The sequence below is a fragment of the Ipomoea nil genome, unplaced genomic scaffold, assembly GCF_001879475.1.
Source record: "Ipomoea nil cultivar Tokyo-kokei standard unplaced genomic scaffold, Asagao_1.1 scaffold1161, whole genome shotgun sequence".
NCBI lineage: Eukaryota > Viridiplantae > Streptophyta > Magnoliopsida > Solanales > Convolvulaceae > Ipomoea > Ipomoea nil.
In genome coordinates this window covers 308,151-321,710 of record NW_017617589.1, presented here as the reverse complement: position 1 = coordinate 321,710, position 13,560 = coordinate 308,151, and the positions used below count along the sequence as shown (strand labels likewise).

Sequence of the window (13,560 nt, the reverse complement as noted above, 5' to 3'; positions counted from 1 at the left end):
CTTCACTAGGAAAACCACGTGGGAAAAAACCTAGTTGAAGAAAAGAGTACATGATATATGTAGAAATCATATATTGTATTGGTTGCCTCATTAAAAACCTTAACTCAAGAAAACCCTGTGGGAAAAACTTAGTTAAGGGAAAAAGAGTACAACTATAAGCCTTCAAGGCATAATCTGCATAATCTTCAGGATTTTGAAGTTTGTTCATTTATTAACCAATTATTTTGCAACTTTTCCCCATTGTCATTACTATATCATACTCATGCCTCGTTAAAAACCACACTAGAAAACCCATTGGGAAAAACCTAGTGAGGAAAAGATTACATGATATGTATATGCTGCAAAAAAAAGTATAACTATTAGTCCTTTTAAGACCCAATCTTACATGATTGACCAATCTACAGGATTGACTCGAGTGAATGTACTTCCTGTCTCCCCCTGAAGATAACAATCTTCAAATTCTATATTGCCTGTAAAATCATTGTTTCTAAATGGTGCAGAGAAGGGATATGGTACAATCTTCAGGATTGTCATCATATTTTCTTATGATCATCTGGACTAATAAAATTATTTAATTTATAGTTTATATTTTGTTGCTCCCCTAAATATAATAATTTTTCTTTACTTACACATATCAATCTTATGAATATTTGTAGGTATACATTTGCTAACTTGTCACTAGAGCAAACCTTCTGAACAAATATTTTATCACTCTTCTGGAGTTCATGTGGATCAAGGTATTTTATATCATGAAAAACTATATACGTTTTTATCTGTAACAAGTATGATGACTTCATGCCAAAAAGCATCAATACGAGTATTTGTACCTTGATTTGCTATTCGTTATCTCATCTCATAACTTAACATCATTAAACTTTTTATATATTTCATTGATGTTTACACCACAAATATTGACTGAGATAATAAATAAGTCCATTATCAACTCTTTATTGAGCACATAATGGTACATATTATTCCTTCTATATGAGGATAATAACCCCATTCGCAACTCTCTAAAAAGTAAATAATGACACTTAAATAAATCCTCATTTCGGGAATTATAAATCCATTAGGGATTTTTCAAGATAAACTAGAGTATATATTTAGGATATTTTCAAGAGGAAACTATATTTGAGTTTCCCAATCACATATAACATTACTAGGCATGTTTATGATAATATATTTTCATACTTTGTTCTGGGGGAAATGCCTTTAGTCAATTTATTGACTATAAGAAAGATCATAGTTAGTAACTTACTAACTTTTATACTTCTTATTTTGTGATTTTCATTCATCACATTTTGAGAAAATCCATCAAAGATTTTAAATATAAGTAACAAGTTACCCATATAAATATGTGATAACTATAACTGTTAGCTACATATCTAATTTATTTACTGCTAGTTTTATTGAATAGCGGAATATAAAGCCATGATTATAATTGGGTCTCTGCGAAAACCCTCCACTCGCTCTTTATTAGCGAATTCTGATTTGTATGCCTTAATTGCTATTTTCTATGAAAACAGTTAGCACGCTGCAGGCGTTATACTACTATTTTCATTTCTGGATCCAGATTTTATGAGCAATAGAGGCAAAATATGTTGTCGACAACTGTAACAGCTTTGTAAATATTTTTTATACACATGGCAATTTTGTAACCAAATATATGGCATTTCCCAAGAGTATTTGGATTTGGTTGTTCCGCTTCCCCAGTATTTTAGTTATTTGGTGCACCTACAATTTTACTGGGGGTTTTCGCCTTCTAGACGAATATCTTCAGGATAAAATTTCTATATTTCTGGAGTGACGAAATTTCTATACTAGATCTAGTTTTGTAAATTCTTAAATCAATATATGCTTCTGGCATAATGGTAGAGATTTTTAGTCCTAGTTGGGGATTTCAACTCTTAAAATATTTTCTATGGACTTAATCACTCATTGAGATTTCTAGCAGATAATTTGTTCCATGACTGAACTTCTGGTTCTATAAGGCTAGTATATGGGTTTGAAGATTTTTATCAATTTCTCGGCATTTAATTAATTATAAATTTCAAATCTCCCCCTAATGCCGAGAAAATATCTTATAATGCAATCAATATCACTGTTGATTTCACATGATGAGATATAGCTAGAAGGGTTGCATATTAAAAAAAATTGAACGCAGATAAGGAAATGCATCATGTACTAGCGTATGTGATATGTAGTGGATCAACATATTGATTTTTCAATTTTGAAGGTCCCCAAAAAAAATATTTCCTCCAAAATGCTTAATTTGCTTTCCGAAAAAAATGTCATAAATAATATGAGCAAAAATATGACCTGCATGCATGGAGCTAACATCTCGTAGTATGTTGATGAAATTAGACACCAAACATTCAAAAAAAATCTTGTCGAATTTTCACTTCTGGTGAAAGAGTAGCCACAACTCTCATAATATAATCCCGCTCCATATCATTGTTAAAATTTTTGCTTGAGCAAAGCCAAGAGCATTGTACAATGCCCGAGCAACAGTAAGCCTAACAAATTTTATGCAAATAAATTTAACAGGTCATAGTAGCATTTAATCACATGCAAGCTTAAGGTTTAGCAACGGCAGGTGCACCTTAACAGAACTATCTCACTGATTTATGGTTTAAAGCTCAAATAATACTATGCCTTTAAAAATATTTGTCTTAAAAGTTTGCTTCACGTTGTAGCATTCATGGCCTATAGCAAATATTTGTTATCATCAAGAGAAAACAACAAATCCTCTTTGTTTTATGGTTCACATAGCTACAAAGCAAATTTGAACAAATAGAAGTTCTCAAATTCTGAGCACATTATGAACAAATGAAACTGTGTTGCCAACATCATAATTTGCTATCCCAAAAACCAATTAGGCATTCAAATACCAAGTCTGATGCAATGTGAGTATTTCTATCAGCATGCAAATATATGTGTATATTCTCAAATAATCAACTTCTCAAGATGCTCAAATAATTCAAGATACTAAAATTGATAGCAAATTTCAGGAACTTTGACCCAGATTGCAGAATTTTCTGGGGAAAAGCGGTAACACGTTTTTGCAAAAAAATAAAATAAAATTGCAGATATGTAATTCAACAAGTCTAGAATGTTCATAAAAAATTTCATGTAAATCAAAGGTCTGGAAATATTTTTTCCAAAAAATTTCCCAACATTGCGCCAGGCAGAAAATTAATTGGCAGCACACTGCCAAAACATTACAATTTTTCTGGAAAAATCAAAGCATATTTTTAACGAAATATTTTTACAGACATCAAATATCACAAGTCTAGGTTCTCCAGAAAAAAACTCAGGCCAAAAGGAGTTCAACAAGTATTTTTCACGAATTTAATTTTCAAGCTGTGTCAATCAGATTTTCAGGAAAACATAACAAATAGCTTAAATGTTGATTGAGTTAGAACCAACTGAACCAACAACTTATGTTATGCTCTCTAACATTTACGCAGCAGCCTTAGAGTGGAATCACAAACTAGTGTAAAAATCATAATCTTAGAGAGATAATAGAAGAGACTTGAACCATCTGTGTCTATTATGTGGAACATAAACCAAAACCATACTCTCCCTGTGGTGATGATGCTTGATCAATTTATATTTGTTTAAAGCTTTGTTTCGTGATATCCATATAAGCAACCACAACAAGATGCACACTGATATATTGTCAATATGATGAAAGGAAGCCACTGTGAGATTCTTTCAACCATTTCATCAAAATGCCAAATTGATCACAATTCATGATCAAAACCTCAGTGTTTGACTATCAATGAAAGTGGGAAAACCCTCACAAATTTTGAATGGATAATAAAGACATATTTCAATGTCGTAGGTCATAATGCAAAAGATGTGAAATCAAGTAGGGCAGTACTCAAAATTAGAATCACTACCAGATAACTTTTCAGAATTTATATCCATAACTTGAGAATTTTCAGTGGGTTAAGAGAAGAGTCACAAACCTCACAACTTTTGACTTTCAGAACTCATCTCTTGGACTAATCAACCTTCCACTGCCACAGAGCAGTCCTAGTACGTCCACCAGCTTCGACCGCGGACAGGCTCCGCCGGCCACCACGTCTCGCTAATGGAAGCGACACTTCATTCCTGGCCACCCAAAAACCGAGTCCCCATGATTAAGCCACCGGCAGATCGCGACTCTGGTGCATCGCCGTCAAACCGCTTCCAACGGATGCAGGTTGCCAGCCGCCACGAATCTCCAGCCTACGTCGATTGTAGATCGCCGGTCGCCACCTGGTGCGTGATCGATCCGAAGCACTTGGCCTGCAAAACCAGCCACCCTCGATCTTCGTCCGCGAAAACCAACCTGCCCTCGTCTTGATCGCTGGCCGGTTCTAGAGTGGAAAGAACGAGGATCACGCGGGGGAATCGATCGCTCCGATTGCCATCTGCCGCCTCTCGCCGCAGCCGTTGCGGGAAGGAAACCGAAGATGCAGTATACAGAGGATAGATTTTCCAATACAGTATGCTAGATTGGCGTCGCACATCCATAGACACGAACCTACCATTCCGACCACCGGATTTTGGTCATCCGACCATCTTGGGAGTTTTCGCGGAGATCGCCGGATTGTGGCCTAACGTTTAGGATGTAGAGCAAAGGCTGATAACGTGTTATAAGGGAAAAATAGAATAGAGAGAAAAAGGGGAATCTCATATCTATTCATCTCTATGTGTTACATACAACCATAACACATCTATATATAATATACGAAGACATAATGGAGACATAAATAAAAAATTGTTACAACTGTTATATAATCTATAATAATGTCCACATAATAATATATTTATAACAGTCTCAACAATATATATTAATAACATAGAAAATAAGAAAAGGAGAAAAAAAATATGTTTATCAAATATAATATTAAATTTGTCAGAGATCGAGTTTAGAAATGAGGTTGAAATGAAATTGTACTACTGTTATATATTAAAATGAATTTGAAAATAATAAAATATTTAAAATCAAAGTTATTAAAAACTAAAGTTCTTTAAAAAGAAATTATTATATGATGCAGGCAATCAATTAAAGCCCGCCTCAGCACGAACTGCAACCAGCTTCAGCTGGTTGTATTTCTACTGCCCCGATCCCATCTATACTGCACTCCAATCAACGTAACTCATTAAAGAAGTACAATTATAGTGCATAATATACTAGTTCTTCTCCCTAGGTTGCCCAGGCCTGACAGAGCATATAGGAGGAGATAAATTATGATAATTCGATTTAGCAAACAAGGCCAAATACTGGTGCATACAAGAGACCTGTCTATTTTGAATATAATTCAATTCCCATACTATTATTGTCGAGTTTTGAATCTTGATCTCCTCTCTGAAATATTGTTTACTGTCTAAGTGGACATATAATATACTAGTTGAGCATATGCATGCATGCAAGCTTATTAATTTATTACTCCCAAGAACCAAGCTAGCTGATGATTACTGCTGGCAAATCATTATCACCTTTAATGTTTCTTAGTTGGCTCTTTGTATTACTTAATAAATGAGTGCGTAGTAGCTAATGTTATACATGCATGGCTGGAGACAACAATACAATACAAATTATGGTGGATCAATTAAGTTTTACTCATGTGAGGTTTAAAGTATACGAGATGGGACAATTTCAGTCAAGTTAATTAGACAATTGATTTTGTAATCACTAATCTGCATGAACACTACTAGAAATTATGGAATTTCCGACCACCTGAAAGTGATCTTAAATCAAGTCGAAAGCCTTGTTCCGATCACTTTTGGTATCCGGAAAAACCTTTGTTGCTATTTCCGACCACTTTTTGGTATCAATTTGATTTAAGATCACTTTCAGGTGGTCGGAAATTTCATAATTTCCAGTAGTGGAAGCATATATGAGAGTTATTCATTGATTTTCTTAGGTTAAGCCTATCAACTATTTTCAATATTGGCTTACATGGTCCTTTACCCATTTTATCTAGAGTATACTTTTGAGTAGTAGTTACGGGATTTCTTGTAAATCAAAATTAAAAATAGAGTAAATACCCAAATGGTCCCTCGACTATAGCTAAATTCACAAATTGGTCCTCGACTTTCAATTTTAACCAATTAAGTCCTTAACTTTGTAATTTTAACACAATTTGGTCCTCTGTCTATTTGACCGTTTGTTGACTGTGATTTTTGAGGATGTATATGTAATTTCATGGTCCATCATCAGTTTTTTAAGGTTTCGGTTGAATTTCCAGACCGCACTGTTACATTCGAATCCACTGCCGAAAGTAATCTACCAAATCCGATCGCCTTTCTTCATCCCCCTTTGGATTCAACGTAGTTGAGTTCGTACTAGAGCAAAGAAGATGACGTGTTTCCGAACCGGTGCAACGTTATCCTGGAGGCCTCTATGTGCTCCGACGAGAGCTGAAGGTTCTTTTGGAGATTGTTGATCACGGTCAACAAACGGTCAAATAGATGGAGGACCAAATTGTGTCAAAATTGCAAAGTTAAGGACTTAATTGGTTGAAATTAAAAGTTGAGGACCAATTTGTGAATTTAGTTATAGTCGAGGGACATTTTGGATATTTACTCTTAAAAATATAGTAGTTATTTGCTACTGCCGCTAGCTAGCTGTGGAATTAAATCCTAGCTTAATTAGCAACATTAATTGTAATTCAACTCATGACTTTAGCATTAATTTCGCTGCATATATGTATCCGATTTCAATTCCTTTGTGCACGTGCGGCACAGCTGGTTCCCCATTTAGGAAAATGCGGAGAGATGGGATTTAGGAAAGTGTGCTACCTTAATTAATTAGGCCTTAATTAAAATTAAAGTAGTACTTTTAATATGGTTTCTGTTGTCTGCCAGGCCGGCCAGCTTAATTGGCGATATAATACTATACGATTAATAGCTAGCTAGGATAGGATATTATATATGATATGATCCTTCCAAATCCTATGTATATAAAGCTAATTAAGGGAGTGCCAGTAATTATTGCATATATGCAGGTTTAAGCTAAGCTAGCTAGCTCCGCCCACATCTCACCTTCAATTCGATCTTGCGGCAAATATTTGCATATATATTAGCTTTATATTAATTAGTATCTCAAATTAGCTAATTAGTAAGACGACAATTCAATTAAAGATGGCATCCGCTTCTTCTTGTTTTCTTCATTACATAATGATGATGATGATGATGATGATGAGCGCAGGCATGGGGATGGGGGCACCCCCAAGGAAGGCAATGAATGAGCCATTCGCCAGAAACTATGTGCCTACCTGGGCCTTGGATCATATCAAGTACTTCAACTCTGATTCTGAAATCCACCTCTACCTTGACAACCGTACTGGTATGTGTGTGTATGTAAATATAGCTATAAGCTAGCTTAGCTAATTGCATTACATTACTTTGCTCCTAGCTAGCTAAGCTTGTACTACTAATTCATTTTTATTTTTATTTTTATTTTTTTTGTTTTAAAAAATTAAATGATTTGATCGTTGCATACATATGTGTGTGTAGGCACTGGGTTTGAGTCCAAGGGGTCCTACTTATTTGGTCACTTTGCTATGCAAATAAAGATGGTTCCCGGTGATTCTGCCGGCACTGTCACGGCATTCTATGTAAGTTCCGTTATTTGGTGTACATACGTGTATGTGTATATATATATATATAGTAAGTAGTACGCAAATTAAAAAGTATAGTTCACTACTAGATGTTGAATTTGACCTTTACCAACTATCATTAATTGTTGACTCAAGCTTTGATACCACTCATTAGAATAATGTCAAAAGTTATATATAGCTCATCCTAATAGATCTGATCTAGGCTGGCTAGCTAGTACGGCGTAGATGGAGCACAATTAATATAATTAAGTAGCTCTGCTAATTAACGTGTATATTTATATATATATATATGGGTGCGTGCATGGTGCATGGCGCATGGCAGCTGTCTTCTCAGAGCAATGAGCACGACGAAATAGATTTTGAGTTCCTGGGGAACAGAACTGGGAAGCCCTACATATTACAAACTAATGTATACACGGGCGGGCAGGGTGACAAAGAGCAGAGGATTTATCTGTGGTTTGACCCCACCCAGGACTTTCACACCTACTCCGTCTTGTGGAATATGCATCAGATTGTGTAAGTTAATAGCTAGCTAGATAGCTACTTAAATTACCTTAATTAATATAATAATAGATTACTGATAACTGATGGATGGATGGGATATGATATATATAGATTTTATGTGGACAACATACCAATCAGGGTGTTCAAGAACAACAAACAACGTTTGGGAGTGAAATTCCCTTTCAATCAACCTATGAAGATATACTCGAGCCTGTGGAATGCGGATGATTGGGCCACCAGGGGCGGGTTAGAGAAGACGGACTGGTCCAAAGCACCCTTCGTAGCTGCCTACAAGGGCTTCAATATCGACGGCTGCCAGCTTACTGACCACAAATTGTGTGGCCAACAACACTACTGGTGGAACCAAAAGGATTTCCAAGACCTTACTCGCTTCGAGTGGCGGCGTGTGCGCTGGGTTCGTAACCGATACACAGTCTACAATTACTGCACCGATCGACTCCGCTATCCCACCGTGCCACCAGAGTGCAGGAGGAACCGAGACATATAATAATAATAATAAAATCATATGCATGAATACAATATATTATACTACACATACCTCAGCTAGCTCCTACCTACTACTGTTGCCTGTTACGTTGTTGATCACTATTATTTTTTAGTGTTAATTAATGTGCTATGCTACTAGGACATACATATATACATACAGATCACTGTTGTATGTGAAGATATCATCATGTAATAATACTGTAATTGTGTTCATATTGCACTAACATCGTTTTTTTTTTCTTCACTTGGAAGGGGGACACCCCAAAAAATATTAGAATGTGTTACAAGAATAACGCCAAGTAGGCAGCCCAGCATTATCATCCTCTAAAATACCCAGAAGCAACTCAGGGGGCTCAACTAAAATATGCATGCCTTTTGGAAAATTCCTTGCAAAAACTAGACAATCTGCAGCTTTATTTTGTTCACGGGCGATTGGAGAAAGTTCCCATACTTTCAATCTACGCAGCTCTTTATTAAGGGCATCCTCAATAGTTGGAGATTTTACCCCTATTTTTTGTGGGCCCCAACATTCACCTCATCATCCACTATCTCACTCAATCACAAAATCTCTTCTTCCCATTAGTTTTCAGTTTTTTAACAACTTTTTGTGGACCCACCATTTTATCTCCATATTTTAATTATTTCTTTATTTATTTCATTTATAAATTTATAATTTTAGAGATAAACATAAATGATACGTAAAAATAATATGTAAATTAGCATACGTAAAAATTGCAAATAAATTTTTTTTTTTTTTGAAAGGGTAAATAAAAAGTGTTAAAAATTGTGAAAGATGTGTTATTTATAGCAAATAAAATCATAATTATTAATTGAAAAAATTATATGTAAAAATCATAATTATAGCAAAAATCATATTATTAATAATAAAAATTATAACCAAAAAAAAAATAAAAATAAATTAATTGGCAACGGCCAGAAGGCCGTTGCCAATCCAAAATCATTAATTTCAGAGTGGCCGCCAGTTGGCGGCCACTCTGAAACACCTTGGGAACACACGCGCCCGCCAGGCTGAAGGGTGAGACACACCTGCGCGTCTCACCCTTCTTTTCTTCTTCTTTTTTTTTTTTTTAAAAAAATTTTGACAATTTTTTTATTTTTTTTTTTTTGCAGGAGAAAAATGTGGTGTGTTTTTTTTGCTTCCCATTAGTTAAAAAATTAAACGTGGAGATTTTATTGTTCCAAAATTAGGGAAAGAATCCCTATTGGGGATCCCCTTACATACATTACATACGTTTCTCTTTATAGATATCTTCAATTCAATTCCATTTCTTAGGTATTCCTTCTATGTATAATATAATATTATAAATTGAGCAATGCTATAAATCCCTCTTTTGTTTCTCTTAATAACTTTCCTCTCGATGTGAAATTATCTTTTAAATTTATTTTTTAATTGGTAATAGAATCAGTTAATTCATTGACATCCAATAAATAAAGTCACATAAGGAGTAAATGTTTGGAGAGAAAATACAGATGGGAAAATAACATTTTTCTTGTAAATTATTCATCACAAATTTTACCCATATAACCAGTTGAGCTGCCCATACGGACTTCCTTGTAATTTATGGCTGTTTAGCTTGCTGTGACACTCAACTTAGATCCGCAAATTATGCCATGGAATCGTGTTCACCGAGAATGGTGAACACAAGGCAAAACGACGTCGTTTTAGGCAAAAAAAAAAAAAAAATCGCGGATGTGGAGTTAACAGCGCCGTTTGATCAAATTATGAATTTTCTGTTATGAGATTATGAATTTTATGAAAATTCATAATCTAATAACAGAAAATTCATAATCGCATAACAGAAAATTCATAATCTCACAACTGAAAATTCATAATCTCATAACAGAAAATTCATAATCTTATAACAGAAAATTCATAATCTCATGGTTCCAAAGTGAATGTGTAGGCATGGTTCCAAAGTGAATGTGCAGGCATGGATTCATAATTTATGAATGTCCGTGATTTCGGACGGGAATATGTAGGCATGGTTCCAAAGTGAATGTGCAGGCATGAATTCATAATTTATGAATGTCCGAAATTATGAATGTAATGAAAATTCATAATCTCATAACAGAAAATTCATAATCGCATAACAGAAAATTCATAATCTCATAACTGAAAATTCATAATCTCATAACAGAAAATTCATAATCTTATAACAGAAAATTCATAATCTCATGGTTCCAAAGTGAATGTGTAGGCATGGCTCCAAAGTGAATGTGTAGGCATGGTTCCAAAGTGAATGTGCAGGCATGGATTCATAATTTATGAATGTCCGTGATTTCGAACGGAAATGTGTAGGCATGGTTCCAAAGTGAATGTGCAGGCATGAATTCATAATTTATGAATGTCCGAAATCTTTGTTCACCTCAAATTAAAGTGAAACCGCAAAATGTGAAAATAAAGAAGAAAAGTCACGCAATTAATTAAAGAAAAAAAAAAAAAAGATAACGGTGTACTAACACCGTTGGAACCGTGTTCACCATCACGGTTCCATGGCATAACGTCTGACTTAGATCCTGCCCGGCCAATGGATTGGACTCATGCATATATGCTCCTTCTTACTAAGCCCTCCAAAGTTTACTCCTTTTAATGCCTAAACTAACTTTGGATTCACATTTATTTTCTCTGCATTTATAAAATTTCAACCCACTTTCAAAAATAACTTGGTCTTTTTTTCTCACCACTTAAAAGAATTTTTTCTATTCCATAATTACTCTCTTTCTTGCTCCTTCTTACACTACCCATATTGTATCAAGAGATATATAAATTATTATTTTAAATATTAATAAAAATTCAAATTACTTATAATAATTAATTTTAAAAAAATTGTAATAAAATAAGTTAATGGTTTTCGGGACCCGAGTCCATCATAAACCAGGTACGGATATATAAAATTGGAAGTAGAAAAATAGTAATATTATTGTTCGGTGTGCTAAACCCAAAAGAGTAAGTATATACAATAGCCAGAGATATTGATCCAAAAAGGTGGCTCGAGAAATTAAATAAATAAATAAATAATAATATAAATCTATTAATAAGCTACAAATAATATCATATGGGTTGGAGGTGTGGACAAGAGACCACTAGCTACTATAGCTAGACTAGGTGAGTGAACAAGGATTCAATTTATGATCTTAAAGGGGTAAGGACATACCGTTTTGCAATTCCTCCCTTTTTGCTCCAAGCTATTTACACAAAGGGTTAAGGTAGCTTGTTGGATGTAGTTATTTGTGTAGTTATGCTACAAGTCTTGTGTTTGACTTCTCATACCTTTTTGCAACTCCTCCCTTTTTGCTCCACCTTCATACCCCATCTTTTTGGGCTTCCTTACATTCAAGTTCACAAACACTCCCCTCCTTCATTCTTCTTGGGCAATACCTTGCTAATCTAATGTGCCATTGGGCCTATCACGAGTCCCTCACTTTCTTTGGTTGTTTTTGACAAACAAAGAAAATATAGACATCCCCAAACTTCTACATACACACCTTGACCTCTTTTGGGCTAAGAGGTTCTCATTTCTTTTGAATAGCTTGGTCCTTGTTGCATTCCCTTCATCGGTTTGTTAGGACGATTTAGTTCTTGCACGTTCCCCACAAGAAAACTAAAGAGATTTTTTTATCGCCCTCCATTTGTGCGAGCTTATTGAGTTGTCTTCTCTACTTGCAAACTCCTTGGGCGGCCTTCTTAGCATGCAAGTTTGTACAACTTTTATTTTTTAATTGAGGCTCTGTGCCTCTTTGGGTCATCATCTTCCTTGCTTGCGGGCTCACAAAAGATTATTTCTGGCCACCTTCACTACATGCAGGTCGATGAGCTGCCTTCCATGCTTGTAGGCTCCTTGGGGAAGCCTTCCTTTGAGCCGCCTCCCCCTGCTTGCAAACTCCTTGGTCCACTTTCCCTACATGTGGATATGTATGACTTTATTTTTTCATCTCTATTTTTTTTTTACTTGAGGTCTGATGCCTCCCTCGACCGCCTTCCTTGTTGTGGGCCCAGGAGCCACATTCCCTACATGCAGGTTCCTAGGGCAGCTTTCCTTACTTATGGACCACTTTCAAAAGTAACATTGTCCATTTTTCCTATGACCTAGAAGATTTTTTTTTTTTTGGTTCCATAATTACTCTCTTCAAGAGATATATAAATTATTATTTTTAAATATTAATACAAATTCAAAGTTTTTAAAATTATTAATTTTCAAAAAAAAAAATTGTAATAAAATAAGTCGTATTATGTACTATAGTAATGCAATGCATGCAAGAAAGGAATATATAATTTAATTTTATTTTAAAATAAAATAGTAAAGCATGCTCGCAGAAGGATATAGAATGAAGTAACAAATTAAAAGTAAACTAGCGTCCTGTTGCATTGCAAGAAAGGAATATAAGTGCACGTACTTTAATTTCTACATTTTTAATTTGTTTATAAACTTTAAATTACTCCTTAAGAAAAATGAAATAAATTAAATGCAGTAATGATCACAAAAGGGCTGGCCGGCATTAATAACATATTTTACAATCAACTAATTAATTAAGCTAGTAAATATAATACATGCTCGCACAGACTTAACTTACTGATTTAGTAGATAATATTTGATAGAAGAGATCAAGATTAGTTTATCTTTTTTTTTTTTAAATGTTTTTTCATACTTATCGACTAATTCAATAATTAATTTTATCAAAATATTTTAATTTCAATTAGATAATATATTAGTTAATAGCTTTTCAACTAGCGGTTGTCAAACAAATGAAGTTTTATTAGTTATTGAGAAGGTGGATATATAGAAGAAAAAATTAAGAGTTAATTTCACGTCCCTTATTTTTGGTGACAATTTTAAATTTAGTCCTAGATTATTTTTTTGTCATTTTATATCCGACTATTGTTTTTTGGACACTTTTAGTCCTTCTCATG

The 13,560-nt window shown here is 34.4% G+C and overlaps 1 protein-coding gene across 1 annotated transcript; it reads left to right on the top strand.

The window, feature by feature from the left end:
- The first annotated feature begins 7,106 nt into the window (after positions 1 to 7,106).
- LOC109183733 (probable xyloglucan endotransglucosylase/hydrolase protein B) lies at positions 7,107 to 8,683 on the top strand. Its single transcript, XM_019333792.1, has 4 exons — positions 7,107 to 7,345; positions 7,516 to 7,616; positions 7,942 to 8,135; positions 8,235 to 8,683. Exons 1-4 carry the CDS (start codon positions 7,141 to 7,143, stop codon positions 8,629 to 8,631), a joined length of 897 nt encoding a protein of 298 aa, XP_019189337.1. The 5' UTR covers positions 7,107 to 7,140; the 3' UTR covers positions 8,632 to 8,683.
- The last annotated feature ends 4,877 nt before the right edge of the window (positions 8,684 to 13,560 follow it).

Excerpts from the sequence above, each read along its gene's own strand:
- LOC109183733 (XM_019333792.1), top strand. The coding sequence starts at position 7,141 with ATGGCATCCGCTTCTTCTTGTTTTCTTCATTACATAATGATGATGATG. Across the intron at positions 7,346-7,515 it reads CTACCTTGACAACCGTACTG|GCACTGGGTTTGAGTCCAAG; the intron begins GTATGTGTGTGT and ends ATGTGTGTGTAG. Across the intron at positions 8,136-8,234 it reads TGGAATATGCATCAGATTGT|ATTTTATGTGGACAACATAC; the intron begins GTAAGTTAATAG and ends TGATATATATAG.